The sequence below is a fragment of the Apteryx mantelli genome, chromosome 6, assembly GCF_036417845.1.
Source record: "Apteryx mantelli isolate bAptMan1 chromosome 6, bAptMan1.hap1, whole genome shotgun sequence".
In the NCBI taxonomy this organism is placed as follows: Eukaryota; Metazoa; Chordata; class Aves; order Apterygiformes; family Apterygidae; genus Apteryx; species Apteryx mantelli.
The window spans coordinates 14,088,372-14,109,452 of NC_089983.1; the positions used below are offsets into that span (position 1 = coordinate 14,088,372).

Here is a 21,081-nt window from a genome sequence, read left to right on the forward strand (position 1 = left end):
AGCACTGAGAAACAAATTCTTGCTCCCATTTGACTTCTACTTCACCTTCCCTGTAAGGGAACCTGTGATAGGTTTTGACTTACAAACAGTGGCAGAATTAACAGAAAAAGATAATAAGGTGTCTGCTTCCAGTTGCCCATCACCCTCAGAGGTTTCTGTTCCCAAAGCAGGAACAAGGTAACCACTTGGGAACAGCTCTTCATCCACTGCCTGGCACAATTAGGCCAAACCAAAATCATCATCAATTGACCTTAACACACTACAGCAATTCTGGAGCTGCTTCACTAGTGGTTTCTGCCCTCAGGCTGACAACTTTTGAAGGAGAGATGGGGTAGACAGCTGGAGGCAGAATAGATTTTCAGAATCGCAGTTAAACCAGTTACCACTTATAAGTTAACAGCACACGTGCTAACAAATTTTAGACATGATCACTTTTGAGTACCCCAGGACGTTTTTCATGAAGAGTTAAGAGAACAGAAGCATCTGGGTGCTGGGGAACGAACAGCCAAAGATGAGCCTGTATAGAAGTTACTGTGTCCCAACACATACCGTGCTTCCCAGCGAGTGCGGCTAGGATTGCTGGCTGAACCACTCTCCCCACCACAGGCTTATCAGCAAGCCTGTCCATCCTTCCAGGGGCACAGGGACAATCAGGGAAGGGTACCGGAGGACTGTGAGTATTTGAGGGACTTAGTGACAGTTTTTAGTCTGAAGGGCTTCTGACACCAACTTGTGAGAAAGCAGAGTCTGGGCTGTAACATACAGTCTAAGGAGATGTCTCTGTCCTGGGTGGAAAGCACCACTGTAGATGACTGAGAGAGTTTTGTATATGGGCAGGAGGACAACTAAGGGCAGCAACAGTGTGAAAGTCCTGGCTAGCTCTTCAGTGAAGATCAACTTTAAGGATTCATAAGGATTAAGCAGTCAAATTTCAGTCAAACTTAATTAACATACACAAGAATTAATTGGTTTGAAATACTTAATGTGAACATGCAAACATGGGGCAGGCAGTTAAAAATGGGGGAAGGATACTGCTTCCCCTCCACATTCACAAAAAGGACACCTTTAGGTTTTACTTAACCAGCCCATCTTCAGCTTCCCCACTTAGCCCACACATACCCGGAATGGAGATTGTATTTAATACCATGTTCAAAATACTCTGCACTTTATCTACAAAGATTTCCTGCACAGATGATTAAAAGCATAATAATTAAAAAATCACTACTTTGGTACTAGGTCTGAAAAGGTTCAAAAGAAGTCGATATAACTATACCTTGCAGACAAATAAGCTACTCAAGAGTATTTTGGCTAAATGTGAAAACTGAAAGCCCACTCTAAAACTTAAAATGGCAGAAAAAAAGCACACTTTCATACCTCAAATGGATAGATACACACAGACACACAGAGGCGCGCACACACACACACACACTAAAAGAGAACCAATTTTGTTCACCATACATCTCTGGCCCTGACATTCATTAGTATTTCTGTGCTAACTCAAAAGCCATTAATTTCTCTGAAACCCACACTAATCCCTTTGTAGTGCAGATAATGGACAGCCATTCTAGAGTCATCTTCCTTTTCTATTAATCCAATCAGGGAGGCAGTGCTTCTGCAGCTCCAAATGTAATCTCTCTCGTTTCCATCAAGTATAGATGACAGTTCAAGTTTCTCCATAATAAGACAAACTCGTAACCTTCCCCCAGCCACCCCTCCTTCGTCTGCACACAGGTTTGCTTGCCTTTTGTTGAGTTAGAGAAAAGCTATCCCTCTCTGCCTTTCACAGAGGCACCCCCTCTCCCCCCTTCGCCCCACTCCTTCCCTCAAGCTCTTGTGAATTGGCTCCACCAGTTCTCGCTCTATCTAGGACAAAACCAGCAGCCAACTTGATTAAAATTCAAATGTCTCATATTGTTTAGGTCAGGGCAGTAGATGCTGGCAGAGATGGGTTGAATCCATACACACACACACACCCCTTACAGTCCTCTGCTTCCTTATCTCCTTGATGTGCAGTGTGCCAGATAATACCTTTCCACTCAGATAGTAAATGCTACCTTCCCTCCATCCACCTTCCAAAGAGAAACAGCATCTCTTCCTCCCTGCAGAGACAGGGAGAGTAAATTGAAGAAGAGTAAAAAAGCGAAATAATCACAGTAAATGGCCCACGTCTGAGCCATTTGGAGTTATAATTTCAAGGGAGGGGGGGGAAGGAGGCAGAGGGAAACAAAGGGAGATGCAGCAGCTGAGGACAGGGTGATGTCCTCCCTTCGCTTCTGCCCTCTTCCCCAGGAGCTCCCGCCTCATCCCTGCCCCAGCACCCTGCACCGCGCACACCGACCACTCTCCGTGTTCAGGGGGCAGTCAGGGTGCTAACCAGCACTACAAGAGAGGGAACCTAAATGCTTTTTCAGCATGTCCAGAAGATTTATTTTGCTGAACAGCTGACTGTACTTATGTCCCTGTTGGAAAGGCAGGAAAACTTGCTTGGTACCATTGAAGCATTTCTGGTAAGAGCAAATAACTTGGCAAAGCGCAGAACCAGAGATGCCCACTTTTGGAGGGATTTGCCTCTTGAGGCAGCCCTCCTCTCTGGATTTTCTGATGCCTAATAAGAAATTAGCATATGTCACAGGGCTTTTGTTGACAGCCCTTTTCCCCTATCTCCAGAAGCCTGTCTCCACAGAACTTAACAGACATTGTTGGGTTTTGCTGGATCAGGGACAAACTGTTCCTCAGCTGGTATCACTGACATCCATGATACCTGTTTCCCTCCTACTTAAAAACAGTCTTTTCTTCCCACCTGTCTTCCCATCTGGCTCTGCAGATGTATCTTTTTCAGGCAGGTATATCAGATTTCACTTGGTTCCCAAAGCAATGGAATTGATATTTAGCAACAAATTCCCAGCAGTTGGCTCTCCTGTAGCCAAGTCTGGCTTATTCTCCCTATGCCACCTCTTTTCAAGGGACTATTACAGTAACAAAACCTTTTAACTAGAAAGAAGTTTGCATTAATTTATATCAACTAAAAAAGAAATCTCCCTCCAGCTCAAGGGTGTTCACTCTTTTTTCATGTTCCTTAAGCTCAGGAAAGGCAAAACCTGATTTGAAATGTCAAACTTGGCAACCTCTTAATCTTAGATTTGTCCATTGCTGGCAATGTTGGCTTAGCTTTTTTTTTTTTTTTCCACTCCATTATATTAGTTAGTCATGATAAATGCAAATATCTATAGAATAACTGCACTTCTCTCCTAGAAGCACTGGATTTATGCTCTCATGTGCCCCTTCTGCAAATGGGAAGAATAAAAATGTAAAGAAAGGAGGTTAGACTTGAATGTGCTTTTAAAAGCAGTTGTAATTCAGTTGGCTGTCCTTGCATATTAGTTAATATCCAAAGGTTGGAAATCCTGAGCCAAACCTTTAGAGTATACTCGTTTCCAGAAATCTTCTATTCAACAGAGTTTTGGGAGACAGCACAAAGAAAACATCAAAAACAAGCACCTAACTGAATGAACCACCCAAACAGGATGGATAAAGAACGTGAACAAATTATTTTTATTTCATTCCTTTCAAGTGTAGCTTTGCACATTCCTCTGAACCAGAAGCAACCCCACTGGAAGCCCACAGGATGGACTCCCTATTGCCCAGCCACTCCATCCAGTCTTTTTTGCTCCTCTGCAGCAAGTCACCCACTTGCCGAGCAGACCAGTATCCTGTGCCTCCTAACGCAGCGCCTGTGCCAGGGGGTAGTGGAGAAGGAGGCTCGACTCTGTCGAAGTGATAGAAAGGTGCAAGACCAACACAGAGCAGGACTCAGATCCTCAGCTCTGGAACAGAGGGAAGGTATAGCACGCTGAAAAAGATGGTTATGTATCACCAGCTAGGAGATGCACAGAACAGCAGCACTTGCAAAAGAAGTGGGAATATCAAATGAAGATGCATTTGCTGATTTTTGTATAAACTCATTCAACTTCAAAGGGAAGGAAGAAAGGGAATAAAGTGACTGACAAAGCTACGAAAACAGGGTCAGTTCACATTAGGAGAGTTAGCTGACATCACTAAGGGAAAAGTCTTACACAGTGTAATAGGAACTAACCTGAAAATTCAGTTATGAAAGTCATCACAACATCACTGGAAGCAATCAGCACTGCCCCAGGAGATGAAAACTCTGATCATTAGGTTTATGGAGTGCCATAACTCCAGAGCAAATTCTCCATTAAGAAGAGCCCTCCTGACCAGTACGGCCTCACAACCAAACTCATCAGTGGTGTTTACTGTAATCCCCCTGCACTGCGAACTTATTATCTACTCTACAGGAGCCCCTCCCATCACTCCCACTGCACTCCCGTCTCCACCGCTCTGCGCCCTCCCACAGCCTCCCGAGCCAGGGAGCGGATCAGGTCACATCACCCCACGCCAACACAGCCATCCAGCCCTACCACCCTCTCCTGCTCCTGCTCTCTGCCAGCCCCTGGGACCCTTCCAGCTCCGAGGGAGCCCCAGCTGAAGCAACACCCAGGAGCAGCCTGCAGGGACTAGGTGCAGCACTGCCCGAGTTCACAGAGGGATTAAGAGGGGCAGATCCACCCAGCAGATGAGCTGAAGTCAGGCGATCCAGTCTCTACTCCTAGCTCTGCTCCTCTGGGATCCTAAGCAAAGCACCTCACCTCTCTCTGTCTCTGCTCACCCACCCATTCTCTACTGCATGGCTTATTTAAGCTATAATCTCCTTGGAGAGGGGACCATCTCTTGCAAGACGCACAGACAGCACCTGGCATGCAAGGACCCCAGCTCAGTGGAGGACATGCAATGGACATTGGATCTTAAATAACAACTTTGCCCCCACAAATCTTAAAAGGCCCCTATTTTCCCTGGCATAGCCACCTCTTTCCTGACTACCTTTTAATGCCAAAAATAAATTGGCCATGGGGACATTGGCTCTCTAACTGGCTTGACACCTCTAGGATTATTACTAAGCGGTACAAGGCTTCCTGCTCTCAAGACAGGAAGGTGCAGAAGTGTTTCTGCACATCTGTCCCTTGGATGACCAGCACCCTTATCTTCTGTGCAGTTTCACACAGCTATAATGTTCTGCCAATCAAACTGTTACCAAAAGGCCTCAGACAAGAACGATTTTGGTGACAAAATGGCAATTAATAGCATATCAGTCTGCCCTGACTGTCTGGCTTACGCATACCACAGACACAAAAGACAGTGCTATAGGGATGCTTTTGCAAAACCACAAATGTACTATCCTTCCCTTGGTCACCCCAGATCACAGGTTGTGCTGGAACAGCTTGTCGAAATCTGCAGGCCTAGCAATTTGCGTGCTGCATCTGTTTCTGTGAATGATCGTAACACCACAGCTCTCACACATGCTCCTTTTACAAGCAATAAATTCAGTCAAAGAAAACCCTTTGAATTTTCCTCATCGACTCATACACTTAGTCAGGATCCCCTCAGACTCACCCTTCTCTTTTCTGCTGAACACAACACTAACAGCATCTGGGTAAAGTGGAATCTAGGCTTCTTTATGCCATATATGGCTAGTATTTGCTGCAGTGGATAAATTAGATCCTTGAAGTCTGTGTGATCCCTGGGATAGGAGGAAGCAGCACTGTAAAATGATTCCTCAGACCTCAAGGATCCCCGCTCCCCAATCTATGAATCAGTGGTGCATTGCTCACGGGTACAGGCTTAGCTATGCCTCTCACCACAAAAACACACTAGAAAAGTATGTCATATACCCAAGAGGTATACAAAGAGGGGTCCAAACCTCTCTGGAAACATCCCCTGCAGTCTCCAAAGACAAGATCATACCTTTAAAGTGTCCCAAACAATGGCTAGACTCCTGGCCAGGTAAAAAGATCTGAAGAGAAGGGAAAAAAAGGATTTGGCCTTGTTGGACAGTTTTAGGGAAGTCACCTTTCTTTGACATGCCTATTTTGCCATGCCACAGTGCTGCAAATTATTCTACGTGCCCAGCTTCCTGACAGAGTATACTGCCCAAATCAATGGGACTGGTTGAGTATGTGCATAACTGCTCGCTGGAGAGGGGCACGACGCTGTTAACTCTCTGCAGTAGGGGCAGTTTTTCAGCATGCAGGCGCCCAGCGCAAGGAAAGCTCTGCAGTTCCCCGGGGCTCACAGGCACAGCAGTCAAAGAAAGAGCTACCCGGGAAAAGTACTATCGCACCCACACTCTCAGGGAGTGGCTGTGTTTGAATGAAAACATCCACATGACTATCAAAGATAACTGCTCACATATTGTGTTTTAAGGATCTAAACAGGCTTTCACTGGATACAGCAGAAACAGTGTTCTCCCTTTATTTGCCAGGCCACATGCTCAGAAATACAAAAGCCTTCCTTGAATTCGCTTACAACTTCCTTCTTTCCTAGCTCCACTTAGGGCTTGACACTGCTTGCTAGCACAAACAGCACTTTTCTAGTACACTAGATGTTTTACCAGCAGGACCAAGGAGATACTGCCCCTAAAGGCAAAGCGTCTTTTCAAATCTTTTTCTTTCACAGTGCATGGAAAGGATCCAGTTTCACTTTATTTGTATTATGAAAAAGTGAGCAGCAGGAACAGATAAACTCATAGTAATAAATATACTATGAAGATAAGGAAAAAGGAATTGTGAAAAGCTAGTCCATGCAATAACTTGGCCAGCCTCAGAGTACTAAGAGACCTCTGCAGGCTGTGGAGGGAAGTTCTGTACCACAGCAAAGACTAAAAGGAGGGGCTGAAGTTGTTCTCAGTATCTCACAGACATTTGTTTAATCTTTGTTAAAGCCTTGTAAAGTAATCCCTCAACAGGCTGAGGCTACTATGACCCCTTCAACCACTGCAGCAGCTGTTAGCCAAGCTTAAAATACATTTTTGAGCCAGGCTTAATATGTATATAAGGTCTCCAGTGGAAAATAATGATCAGTCCCAAATACACATACCTGCAGCACCCACTTTCTTGGTTTTGCTTTTTTCTTTTCAGCTCAGTTCACAGTAGCAGCAAACTCTAAGGCAGGCTCTCTTGTTAACTCAGAGGGAAGAAATACCACAGCTACCTTTTAAAACCTGTACAGTAGCTGAACAGAACAGGTCAAGCAAACAAGTTAAAAGAGTCCATTTTCAGAGCACAGAAGTCCTCCTCTCTCAAAGATGGTACCACCGCCTTCAAAGATCCCATGGAGAAAGGCTTTTGGAAGGCACAATGCAAACACTGACAAATGCCTCGACCACCTTTGTGAAAAGCAGTAGAATAAGTGCGGGCTGAGCTCCTCAAAGCTACTGACTGCTGCTGGGCTAGAGGAGTTTCCTAGAACTTCTGCAGCAATTATTACTAATCCATTTCTTTCTCTTGCTCAGTTCACCTCTGAGATCCCAGAACAACTTGACCACACTGAGTCTCCGCTGCAGAGAGCCCAGCTCCCGAGAGCCCAGACTCTTACGCAGGAGCGGGAGAGACCTCAGTACGCCATCCATGACTTCGGAAGCAATCGCAGCCTGGGATGGCAATTCCTAACAGGTTTCTTTGTTTGCCGGGGGGGTCACAAAATCATTGTTTCCATTTTTCATTTTGCTTCCTTTCATGAACAGTTACATCACATTGCCTTGCATGCGTGTATAAGGGTGGGTGTAATGTGTGTCACCCCAGACAGAGGTGCACTGCATTGGGGTGCATCCCACAGTACTCTTGTAGTTTCCTGTCCTCGAGGCCTGGAGTGACCGAACTGAGGCCTGTGCAGCCTTGGACACTGTTGCTCAGGGCCAGCTGCATTAGTGGCTTGCTTCTTGGAGTTTGGGGATCCAGTGACAGCCTGAAATGACACTCACTGGCCAAGTACATGAACAAGCCTGTAAATACAGAATGGCTTAGACCAGAAGCTTAGTTCTTTGCTCCAGATATTTCTTACCATAAATAGTATAATTAACCCCCTCTTCCTCCTTCCCCCCCTTCTCCCCCTCCCTTTCTTTTTTTTTTTGAAGGCAGGGTGGGGAAACTGGGTCAAAAAGATTAAGCTTCAAACACAATCAGGGTACATGTATTGACCTGTATGACACTAGATTTTGCTAGAGTTTCTGTGGGCACATAAACGTGTCATGTCCTAAGTTTAACCCCTTAAATGCCCAGACAGGATTACAGCTGACAGAACCCAACAGCTCTATCTCCAGGCCTGCAGGCGCCTTCTGCAGGAGGGACAGCAGAAGAACCGAACACCTAGCCTACAGGAGGCAAAATGTATCCCTGAAGAAAAATAACAGTAGGTATATTGCCTTTGCACACCACGAGCAGCTTGCTTGGGGATACAGCAACTATGTCACAACATAATACAGTAACCTACAGGTCAGATTTGTGTGCATGTGTATATACATATATTTAAAAACACTACATTTAGGCACCTGCTTTTCATGCCCCCAAACTGCTGACTTTTTTGGAAAATCTGCCCTAAAAGGCTTGTTTTAACCCTGAACAGCCTAGTTATTTATAACTGGTGTCATTCTACCACACATACAGGCTTCCCCAACCCTTTGTTTTTTTGAAATTCCTTTATTAAGCCATGCCTTTATTTAGATTATAAAATCTTTGTGGCACGAACTGTTTTTCTTTCCCTTAAGCGCACAGTTCACTTCTGGCATCTACAAAATAAATCATAGAGAGGGACACAACAGTTCAGCTTTTCCAAAGCCATGAGCAGAATCTCTTCTAGTGGGCTGCTTGGGAAAGGAAAAGGAAAAGTATCGTTTGCTGAAACATTGCTTCACATGCCTCGCTGGAGATGCCTGCGTCAATCTGATAACAAGACTTCCTGTATCCCATACAAAGCTGGCAGAGATGCATTAGTATTGACAAGCACAAATGGCATGCTTAAGTTTTTGCTAATTGTTTATGAACTGAATAGCCAGCATTTCTTAAAGAAATAGAGCAGAGATCTCAGGCCTTGCAGTAAAGCTTTTTATACCCTCTATTTAATAGCTGCTCTTTATTTTTTTTTTTTTTTATAAAAACTGCCTTTGTTTGGATTTGCCATTCTTCAAATAGCTTTACCATTCAAAGATTTTTTAGTTTAGGAAAATCAGGTAAGAAAATGATCAGAAATACAAAACAAACAAATGCTTTTTACCTGAGTCAAACTGAATGAAGTAGGAGCAAAAAGTAAAACAAATGTAGTTTCTCAAACTGTGAAAGGAACAGAAGTCGGGATTGTTTTAAAAACAGATCCTTAGCCACACAAACAGAAAAAGCTATACTGGAGATAACAGAGCCATGCTGATTTCCATCATCTGAGGAGCTAGCTCACAGCTGGGGTTTTTTCTTTTAAACAAACAGCTCCTCTTTCAAGATGAATATTGACAAACAGGAAAGCCCTCACATCATAGAAACAATAAAGCATCAGTACGCACCTGTGTTTCCTTGGATGTCCTCCCCCTTAGTCAATGCCAGGTAAGAGAGCAGAGCACAGTTATTGTCCTCGGCAGGTGGAGGCGGCTGCTGCAGAGCGGTGCCCGTGAGCAGCACTCCCCAGTCCACACAGCTGATATCAGAGCGGGACCTGTTGTGTCCTGGCTTGAAAGTGGAGGCTTCCTCGTTCTGCACTAGGATGTCATTCACAGAGCGAGGCCTGTCTCTCCTCCGCTGACAGATGTTGAAGATGTTAAAAGCTGAAGTCTCCCCTTCACCTACCCAAGCAAGGTTATCGGCAGCTCTTCCCCTCCGCACCACAAGCTGTTCTTTGGCAGGGAATGCTGCCTGGGCTTTGGTTTCCAAGAGTCCATTTTTGCAGCGATCCCAGATAAGGCTAGTTTTGGCTAAGGAGGTGACATTCCTCAGGTTCCTGCTCTCTGTTATCTGATCAAATACCTCGTGCCCAACCAGCTCTGGGACCTCCTGTACACCATACACCTCGGAAGGCTGCACGATCTTATCAAGCTTAGTATCAAAATTATTGAAAAAGTCTTCAGTCACTTCCAAGGCAGGGCTAATATCATCAACTTCGAGAGCCTCCATATCCTGTGCTGCCAGTGGCACCAATGTGTTGTGATGCGCTAAGAAGATACTGCATGAATATCCAGGCTAAGAGCTGCTTCACATCTGCCCTTGCCACTCCATTAACTTAGAGGTGGGGGGACAAATACATTCACCAGTCAAAATCTTTAATGGTAGAACCAAATCAACCCTTGTCTTCAGATGTGAGACTTAACATCCACTGATTCAGTTGGTTGTAGTCGAGTGTGACGCAGATACGCTGTGGAACAAACTTATAGAGATGGAGAGTGCCTGTAAAGCAGAGCAAAACATCATTTTAATATGGGCCTTCTCCCACAGAAGGCTGTTTAATCACCTAACTCTTCCCACGGTCTTAGTTCCCTTGATTTTACTGTCTCCTTCATTTCGCAACATTAGTGTATAAAGTAACCCGCTTTGGGGTCTGTGTTGTTCATTGTATGTGAAATTTGTGGAGTATCACTTCTTGAATTGGAGACTGCACAGAGTAAGGTGGGGCACCAGATAAAGGGGAACCACAGTGATAGCATTTATTAACCAAAATAAGCTTTAGAGAGCTACACTGAAAGGTGGCATTGATCAACATTGCAAATGCAGCCACCTAGGGAATGCCTGATACATGTTCCCAAGAGGCTGTAAGAAAAAATTGAAAAATAAGGGTCAGCAAAACAAGCCAACCAGCCTTGAATAGTTTAGGAGTATTTTTTTCTCATGGATTGTTTGCATTCCCACGTTTAGGAGACTGACGTGAATTTTGCAGCAGCTACTTTCCTACCTGTCTGCATAAATGGGGCTGTGATATTTGCCAAACGAATCAATGCTAAAGGGCTGCTGCAGAGCACTTCACATGGACTTTCTCTCTAGGGTATCGCTGGGTACCTATGTGAAATGGTGTGACAAGCAAAGTCCCAGATGGGGGACACATCCTACTAGTAAAACAAAATATACCATACCCAGAACTGCCAGAAAACTGCAGATCTTTACTTCTAAGCAGCGAGTCCACTGTGGAAAGCAGAGAGGCAAAGAAAGGCTTTCAGGCTGGAACCACTGCAGAGCTGTACTGACCCATCTGAGCTCACTCCTGTGCGGAGGAAGGAAGGGGGTTCGCACTCCTTGTGGTGCAATAAGGGGGTCTTACCAAGCCTGCTGTCTTACCAGGCCTGCTGCTCTCTCATCTCTCTGCCCTGAAGCTCAACCCACAGCTCTGCCATGCAGCAGGAAGTGCAGAACAGACATGTTTAAATTGGAGAAAACAGTCAAATATGTGCAAATTCTTGGGACCTAGAGACTGGTCATTTGCTAGCTGGAGAACAGGTCTTACTGCTGCTAGAAGAAATCACAGCACCTACAGCCTATACACGCAGCACAACCCCAAATCATAGAGATCTATGTCCCAGTTTTGACCACAGTAGCCCAAGTCCTAAAAGCAGCAAAGCTGCATTAGCTCAGCGCTCCGCCTAGATTAATACATTCTTAATGGAACTAATTAGCCTGCGCAGGGCTGATAATTAGCAGCTCATTAGCTTGTGAGTACTGCTAAAGTGCTACCAGGACCCGTATAGATTTATGCTTAGCAGGAAAAAACATCAATTAAGCAGCATGAAACACACAAAATATTTACATACAAGGTTCTTTTTTTAATCCAGAACAGTCTATTTGCCTTGCTCATGAGGAACTTGCATCACCTAAGCTGTTTGAAGAGGCACTCTTCCCTACCGCAAGCCAAAGGAGACCGACACCACCACCACCCCCAAGAAGGGGGCACAGAACCCTGTAGCATGAACCACCCCTCCACCACCAGCTGCTGGCTTCCCCCCTCCCCACCTCCGCTGTGGCCAGCCATGACGTGCTTATGTTCAAAGCAGCATCTCACCCTCCCTCATAATGGATCAGCAGTCCAGATCACAATCTTTGTAAAATATTTTCCAGGTAAATTATTTGAAAAGGCAATAAATTGTCACATACATAACCACGGAAACTTTGAGCCTTCTCTGTCCTTATCTGTTTGTAAGGATTCACTTCACTAGTCTCATAGTGAACCAGGAAACGGATCAGCTTCAACAGAAAAATGTTAAGTAAGAGAGTAAAGGTAAAGCCATATCCACGACCAGAGGGTGAAAAAAAGACCGAAAAAAAGATAAGGAGTGGTTTCAAATCAGGACAGTAAGGCAACAGACCCTTTGCAAAGCTGTGCGACCATGCCAATTGATGGCAGTGGGAAATTAAGTTGTTCTGGGCATATCCACTTAGTTAGCTTAATGCAGCACTGAGCGATGACAGCATCGAAGCTCGCTCCTGCCAGCATCCTCAAAACAGCATTCTGCCCCTGGTACTTCAGAGCTTGGGAGCTCTGACACAGCCAGGATTTAGCCTCCTTTCCCATTTCCAACACTAAAATGCAGCATCTCTGGAGGAAGGGCAGCAGCTGGTGCTAACATGCCATGCTCTGCCTCAAATCTCATCTTTTAAAGCATTGACACAATGGTTTGCCATGGAACAAGTGTAAACAAAGTGCTTTCAGTTCCCGGCACCTGGAACACAACACGAGACCTTTCCTGGGCTCCACTGGGACCTGCATTTAGACAGCTTCTGCCAGAACGCGCAGGTGAGCAGGACGCACGCACACAGCAAAGAATGAATGAAGACATGTTAAAGGACATGACGTGATGCAACGTACCCACTTATTCTGTCCTTAAAGCAAGAATAATATTTAAAAGTTGCAAAATTGCAACCGGCATTCACTTGAATAAACAGAACACTGACTTAATCATACACCAAACAGCGAGAGCTACAGGCTAGCCCATACAAAAATGCCACTTCACAGGGGCTGGCAGAGAACACAGCCTTGCTCCCACACAAGAGACTGAAGCCACTGGAGCAGCAATCATTCCAGAAGGGCTTGTGACACACTGAAACATTTCAGAGGAAGAACTTCCGTGGTAGAAGATGTAATGTTGCTGCGTTCTTTATTATAAATCATTAGAAAAGGTAGAAGGGAAGGGGAGAAAATCCACACTTACATTTAGCAGGTTCATTTTTGAATGCTGGAGGCCATGCTTCTTGTGCCTGCAGGTTTCCTAGATCCTGTGATACTGGATCTAACAAGTGTTACGTAGACAATTGTAGTCTTCCAGAAGTACAAAATGATTTCAAGTCCAGTAAGATGCTGAATCACAAGGTCATGGGAAGATGACAGGCCCCTGCATCACATGGCTCACAAATTGCAACACTGCTACCTTCTCCAGCTTCCTCTGTTTGCCCTGCTCAACAAATGTGTGAAAGATGACCTCAGTGGTGGGGGCTCATCCCCTCCTTACATAAAGAAATTGCTGTGCCAACTGTGCAGTACGTTCCCACTTGTGCTGGGATTCTGCAATCGCATATTCTCCATAAACACAATTTGGCATTTTCTGACAGTGGCATTCAACAAAAAAAAATCATTCATTTCTGCACTGATTTGGTGCCAAATGAAAGCAAACTTTGATATGCCAGTAAACAGCTCCAGAGTCTCATCTAGGAGGAAAAGCAGTGGTAATCACTCCTTACACATGAAGGAGGAGGGAAAAAAAGACAAAGAATATGATAGGATGAACTATAAAGTATATTGCTTTATGGTTCTCTGAAACACATGAAATTTTCCAAAGAAATTCTGTCTAAGGTAGTAAATAGGAGAAGAAGAGGGAAGCATCAGTCTAAGCTATTAAAGTTTGCCAAAGCTAGGGGCAACTGTAAGCACGGCTTTGTTATGGGAAGCAGACAACCTAATAGCTCAGCCAGGCCCCTGGGAACTAACCTTACTGAAAAAAAGTGAAGGAACATGGCACATTGTACTTAGCAAAAACAGTCTGACACAGAGCTTGCAGCAGCTGAAAAATACATGTTTCAATATGTGTATCTAGCACAGGCACAGCACACCCATGCACATGCAGAAGTCAGATAATTAATGTGCACTTACAACATGAGTAAAGTCTTTACTGACATGAGTTTATAATAGTCACATTACTTACATGGCTGAGGTAAAGAGCAAGGATTGCTGGTCATGCCACATGAGAGACAGAAGTTCAATTTAGTTAAGATTAGGCAACACTTAGAGAAGCGACAGGGACTTACTTAGGTGACACAGCAATCTGACAGCAAAGAAAAATCAGGGATGACATACACACACGAAGGAACGTACGCTGGAAGGAATCATTTAACTTCCTGATGTGCTTTTCTGGATTCCCATGTGCCAGGGAAAATACCTGAACATAACATTGCAATAATTAAAAAGCATGGAGCAGGCAAGGGTAGAAAGAAATCTTGCAGATGACATATAACACCGTAATAGGCACCAGCTGCGTACCTTGAGCTTATACATTATGTTCAAGACTGTTCACTCTAGCTCAAAAAAGAAAGCAAGCTAGAACCAGGAGGTGTTTAGGAATCTGTGAGATGCATTAGTTCAGCAATCCATACAAAAAATTTATATAAAAGAACCATCTTTCAGTTTGGCTTCCTAAGGAAACAGGGTTTGTGCCATCATCCTACCTATCTACCAGTTATTCTCCCTCCCTCTCTTTCTTCTGAATCTGATGCCTAATTTCAATTAGATGTGACAGAGCAGTAACATCTGTAAAAACACAGTTTTTGCACTACTACCGAACACTGGAGAGGAAACAGGCCCAAACTCACATTCCTGCTGAGGGAGAGGCAGTAAGGACACAGTCCCTTACCCTTTCCAGGAGGCAGAAGCCAGCAGGCCAATGCCAGCACCAGGGTCTCTCCAAATCAGCCACAGCATAAGCAGTTAGTGTTGCATGGATCCGAAAACACTGTGGGTAGCAGAGGGAGAAAGAGGGATAGGAGGCATCTGACAACTTGGTAAGAAAGCAGTCTTGTCAGTTTAGGTGCCCACAGACTTGCTTCTTCAGAGAACAGGTGATAGAGACGTGTAAAATAATGAAAACAAGGGTTTTCTGTTTTTTCTTGTATTTGGAGAGAGAGTTAGAGAGGAACAACCAATGACATTGACAAGCAATGTATTCAGGAGGAAATGCATAAACGAAAGGAGCGGCCAGCCAGCAAAAGTTACCAAAAGGTGGGGTCATATTGTTAAAAGTCCCCAGGTCTCACTGATTCCTAACAATTCTTAGGCTCAAAGTCTCAGGGGAAGTTTGGACATTTCAGGGAATTTGATCTCAAGACCACAAGAGCAGTTTTAAAAAGAACCTGTATGTGAATAGAAAGCAGTGGTGTCTCAGCCACTGGAGAACTTACTCTGTCTCATTCTCAGCCTCCTGGAGCCCCTGGACACTTGAACATCCCCCATCACTACTGTGGGATCCAGCTCTGCCCATCTCAAAACTCATAGCAACTGTGGGCAGAAACTCCTATCCTAACAGGAAAAACAGAGAGAGGCATCCTCTCTGTCCCATATTCTTCATTTTAATGGCAAAGGAGTGCACAGCAGTGGCTGCAGACAAAACCTTACATTACCAATGAATTTCTGAGCCACTAGAGATTTTAAAAAGTGAAATATTGTACTATGACAGCTTTACATAGCTCCTCTTCTCCAGGGCAGACCCAAACTGTTTTTACCAAACAAAATTAAACTAAGCACTGTAAAACTTTGCCCAAGCTCCCCAGGATCAGGTCAGAAGCTCAGTTTTCAATCCAACAAGAAGAAAAAGACCCAAGTTTTTAGTTCTCCTACCTCTAAAGCAAAAAAAAGATAAAGCTGCCATGAGGGTGACTCATGCCAGGCAGTCTGACAGAGTTTGCTGAAACTCAGAGGGTGGAGGTGTTCCACACAAAACCTACTGCTGAACTGCTCCTGCAAACAAACTTTCCACAGTCCTGCACTTCATACGGCAAGGAAACACAGCCCACAGGGTCCCCCACCCCCTCACCCCAACAAAACCACACAAGCAAATTCCTTGAGAGGCAATGAAGACCCATGTCACTCCCCAAGAGACAGGCAGACTCTTGTTGACTCTTGGACAGTAGAAAATGAGGCCAGGGGCTTCAAACTCTGGCTCCTGTCTCCATGAGAGAGCAAAGCTGCAATTTGGTAACAGAACAAAGGCAAGCACCACAGAGGCCTTTATTTCTGGCATGCTGCAGGCCTGGACCACTACAGCCCAGCCTATGGTCTGTGACAAGCCTTGTCTAAGTAACAGGTGATCTGAGGAAACGATGGATGTGTGGCCTCCTTGAACACAAACCACTGGGGCTGCTGCAGCTAATATCTGATGGGCTTTTCTGTCAGTCAGTCTCTGAGCAACCTCCACCTGCAACCTGAATGTCTTTTGAGTTGCACCTTGAAAAATCAGTGCAGACCTTCCTCAGCACACCCTACAGGTTTTGCTGCTACAAAAATCTCTGGCTAGCTATGTGGGTCACATCAGCCAAGTGTTGCCCAGAATCCGAATGAGATGCATTTAGGTCAATGACAGTCCCTGAGAACCCGGCTCTGCTATACAGAATCCCTGAGAAAGTTGTCAAGCTGAAGACTTAGAAGCTACCTCCCAGTTAAGAAGTTGAGCTACATTTGTCAGGGGGCACATCTGAATGAGCAGAAGAGGGCATGAGGATTCACAGGTGGCTGACTGTTACACACCCAGTCTTTACCGCTGTCTACGCACTTTTATATGTTCCTGGCACAGATTGCTTGCAAAAAGAACTGAAAGCGGCAGCAAAACACAAGCTATTGTGCCGTGCCATCTTTCCAGCGTCTCCCTGCTGTAGCTGGACAGTAGATGATGTTTTATCTACTTAGACCATAGCAAGGCCTACTCAACAAACACTCTCAGCCTTTTTCTGACCCTGAGCTCTTTCAAAGCATGATGACACCCAGGTCTTCCTCCTGGCCAGAAGCCCTCTTTCTTTTAACAGTACAGGAAGCATAGTGCTATGGCTGCTGTGGGTTGAAGACTCCGCAAGCAAGGTTCCCAGTCAGACCCACCATACTGTATGCCATCCATACGTAACCAAAGAACAGTCCTGGTTCAAAATACTTATATTCCTAGTGATTAGGAATCCCATGCATACACTGCTAGCTCTCTCTCCTATTACACAACTGAGAACATAACTGCTTAAAATTTCCAAAAGTTCTTACTTTAAAAATGTGCCAAAATAAGTACTTTCTGACTGACACTCCTGCACCCAACCACTGACAATATTCAGGAAAAGCTCACAATTGCTGGAGAAAGAGGCTCTCCAGTAAGTAATGCTTGGCTGTGGAGCCAAGCACTAGAAAATAACTGTGCAAGTGTAGCCATTTCTGTGCTACAAAACCCACCTGTTTGCTATCATCTCCCTGCATTTGAGGATGAAAAGGGACTGCCAAAATTTATCAGTAAAGAAGAGCTCCTATGTTCTCTGTGCTAGACCCAGGGAGAGGTGAAGAGCAGGAACAGTTGCAATGAACTTGGTGCCTAACCTCAGTGAAGCTAAGAGACAGCAGTGATCTCTTCCACGCTACAGAAAAAAAAGCCCAAACCAGACAAAATTAACAAACAAGGAGGTGAAATTGGGGAGGAAAAGAAGTCCATCAGGGAAAGCAGACACTTAGCAAGCATACAGGAGTGAAAGCACAGATTTACCCCAGCCACTGACCTGGCCCAATGCCTTTTAACAAGGAGGCTCCCCAGGCATCCTCCCTACATGGCAAACTAACACATCACAGCTACAGATGCCTCATACAGTGATGACCGTACAGTAATGAATAATAAGTATTGCTTACAGTACACACAGCTTTTAATTGTAACTGCACTCTGGAAATAATAATTAAAATGCAACAACCCCCAAGCTGAAGAGTGCGCAACAGCATGCTGCACCTGAACAAAGTGGATACAGAGGATGAGGAGGACTGGGCAGCAGAGGACAACAGATCATAGAAGCTTTCCTTTTCCCAAGACAGACTGCTGTACAGCCCTCTCGAGATCTTTAACACTGATGCCTTCGCCTTGCAGCCATGTGAGCCACATCCCTCTTGGCTGGAGAGCACCACAAGTATTGAGCAGTTGTTTCACTTCCTGTGGATGATTAACTGTGAAATCTCAGTACCTGGGCTGGGACTGTGGAAAGTATCAAGGACCTTCAGCAAGGAAATGAAAAAAAAGCAAAGCAGAAAGGTAGGAGAAGAGTAAGCTGACTATGACACACAGCCCAGGCTGCAGGCCAGCCAAACACATCAGCACGTGGGTACATCAACTACTCATGGGTTACATCAAACTAAAATCAAACTACCTCTTTGTCCACACTGTCTGTTGGCTGATCTTGACTTAGCAGGGGGAGTAATTTAGGCCTAGGGAAATAGAGGCTAGCCTGAGTCCCAGCCCTGCACCTACAGGTCATCTGGATGCAACCATGCCAAGCCCACACTTCAGGCATAAAATCCCTAAGGACACACCAAACAAAGCGGTGCAGTGCTTCGGCCTCGGGCACAGATGTGTGGTCTTAAACACACCTGAAGTCCCATATAACAACACAAGGGAAGCTGAGTGACTTCTACTCTTGTATTTGTTTGCTTTGTGAGTATGTGTTTGTTTAAAAGTATATAACTTGCACTTTGCATGCTGCTCTTGATTACAATTTCTGCATGTTCTGCCAGGCAGATAGACAGTGTGAGGACAAGCAGAAAAAAACCAGCCTGTTACCTCCTGAGCTCAGTACAGAGAGACTCAGGGAACAGAGTATCTGATAGGAGTGTAAGAGGAGAAGTGATTGAATTGGACATTCAAGAAACAATAAAAAATATGACTCAGTTTAATACTTCTAATTATCTGTCATGAGGTACCAGCTTGTTTCCAGCTTGGAAGTGGAGGAACTTTGAATATACCAACTGACAGAAAAAAAATTTTTAAACACACATTTTTGTTTAATGCAAACTGAAATTTTACAAATATCTCCCTGTTCCATGCTTTCTAGAACTACTCTGCAAGGAAATAGCAGCCCTTAAAAGCTTGAAGTTTTGTGTGTGTGTGGGGGGGGGGGTTATGAAAATACTTTCTGTTTGTCTCCATGAGTCCTGAATGGAAATGAAAAGCATATTTACTTCTTGAGGATGTTGTTCCTCTAGCACTCGCTGCGTAGACTGCTGAAACTGCTGCTGAGCTGTTCAGCTGTCGTGTGCAGCAGTGGTCTGCTTGACATGCTTTCCCTGCTACCCAGAGGTGGCTGCATTTAAGCAATGAAAGACGTGGGGGGGAGGCGGGCTGCCAGATGAAGACGTTTCTCTCCTTCTGAGTAGGACTCAGGGACAGTAAGTTGCTTTGGGACCTTTCTAGGTGAAGCAGTAGCTGATATAAATAGTAATATAATAACTGAATCCTTTAATGCCTATGCCAGACTGCACAATTAATTTTTACCTAGTTCTGTAGAGTAACTTTTATTGAAGTGCACCAAGCCAGAAGCAACGACCAGGCTCTAGTTCTGCCAGAACAGCCCAGTATATCCCACGTAACTGGGAACAACAGTTGCCATTGCCCCAGAGGCCAGAAGGGTAAGAAACACAGTAACTTCCACAGGAACATGGGAGACATTATTTCCTGGGGATCCTGGCAAGGCCATGAGAAAACAGACTTGAGGTCTGGATCTGTCCAGCACGATGCCATTTGAGTAGCCCTGATCTGAAACTCTGGCTGACCCTTCTTTCCAGCGGTGGTACTCATGCAGTGCAGCTTGGACAGTATGAGCCTTTTTACTGCAAGACCCTGATTTCCCATAACTATTAGTGGTTGAATGCTGACATTGCTGGAACTACAGTGTTTAATAACAAACTCATTTTGTGTCTCAAACTAAGCCCTCTTCTTATCTTTCAAACAGCCAGGGCCATAGTGGTTTAGCACATTTATCGGGGGGGGGGGGGAGGAGGGGGGAGGCAGGGGAAGGAAAGGAACCAGTGATCCAAACACCACTGAACTTCAGCACATGACCACAGCAACCTAGACCCTGAGGTCCTGGCAGCCTCACCACAATCAGCTAAGCCCTGCAGGCTGGCTGCAACCACATGCATTGCTCTAGGCTTGTGTAACTGCTCCAGCACAAATATTTGTCTCAGCTGTTTTCTAGACCAAACTGTAACTTTATTACAAACGACCTCTGCAAAAGCCCAGCAGACACCTCAAAACATCTGATTAAATTGAATGTAAAACACGGCATTATTTCAAGCTGATAAGATTCTGCAGAAATGATGTAACTACCTACTGTAGACTAATGAGATCCGTTATTCCACTACACAGTGCCCTCTTTTTGCATTTCAAATTGCTGATTTTTTAAATCTGGGATTTAATTCACGTAATTTTTTGATATAGAATAAAGAGCCTTTGCAAGTGGTAAGATGAAAACTACCGTTGTTTTGAGTGTTTGGGCATTAGTCCTCCCAAGACTCCCATGCTTTCTTAGTCCTACACATTGTGACTTGCTGTAGCCACTCAGCGGGATTACACGGTGCCTAAAACTAGACTCGTCTGTAAGCCTTTGGAGGGCCGGGGCCACAAGGAAGGAGAACAGATCACGGCGGCGGGCGCAGACATGCACGCGCGGCCCGGGGCCGGGGCCGGGGCCGGGGCCGGGGCCGGGGCCGGGCCCGCCGCAGAGGCCGGAGCCGCCGGGCGCTCCCCGCGGCGGGCGGAGGCCGCGGCGCGGCGCGGCGGGGCGGGGAGGCGAGGCGAGGCGAGGCGAGGTGAGGCGAGACGAGGCGAGGCGAGCGGCGCGGGTATTTACCTGGCCTTCCCGGAGAGCGGCTGTGCCCCGCGCCGCGGAAGGGGCCGCCCCTCGCTCGCCGCCGGCGCGGCGCGGCGCGGCGAGGCCGCCGAGGGAGGCGGCGCGCAGGCCCCGCAGCCCCGCCTCGGGCGCCCGGCGGCGGCGGCGCGTGCCCGCGCTAAGCCTTCCGCCGCGCCGGGAAACGCCGCCGCCGCCGCCGCGTTCCCGCCGCAGCAGCGTTCCCGGCTCTCCCGGGCGGGGCCTGAGCTGCGGCGGGGGCGGCTGCAAGGTGCCTCTCGCCAGAAGAGCCCCGGTTCGAGCCGTTAGCCTAAAATCACAAGAGCACAAGACAATTTGTAACCCTGTTGCTTTAGGATGGCGCATGGGAGCCCAC

General features: G+C 45.8%; 1 protein-coding gene across 6 annotated transcripts in view; it reads right to left on the reverse strand.

Moving 5' to 3' along the window:
* PLEKHM3 (pleckstrin homology domain containing M3) overlaps positions 1 to 20,743 on the reverse strand; it is a 129,030-nt gene extending 108,287 nt beyond the window's left edge. For 5 of the 6 annotated variants that reach the window (XR_010884531.1, XR_010884530.1, XR_010884529.1 and 2 more), the window contains exons 1-2: positions 13,022 to 13,139; positions 9,401 to 10,274 (exon numbers count right to left, since the gene is read on the reverse strand). Coding sequence is in view for 2 of the 6 variants with exons in the window: in XM_067298815.1 (XP_067154916.1) it covers positions 9,401 to 10,004 (604 nt within the window). In the remaining 4 variants the exon portion in view is untranslated. Of the gene's footprint in view, positions 1 to 9,400; positions 10,275 to 13,021; positions 13,140 to 20,708 lie in introns of those variants that run through there. The other variant, XM_067298816.1, reaches the window with a different exon arrangement.
* Positions 20,744 to 21,081: the final 338 nt, after the last annotated feature.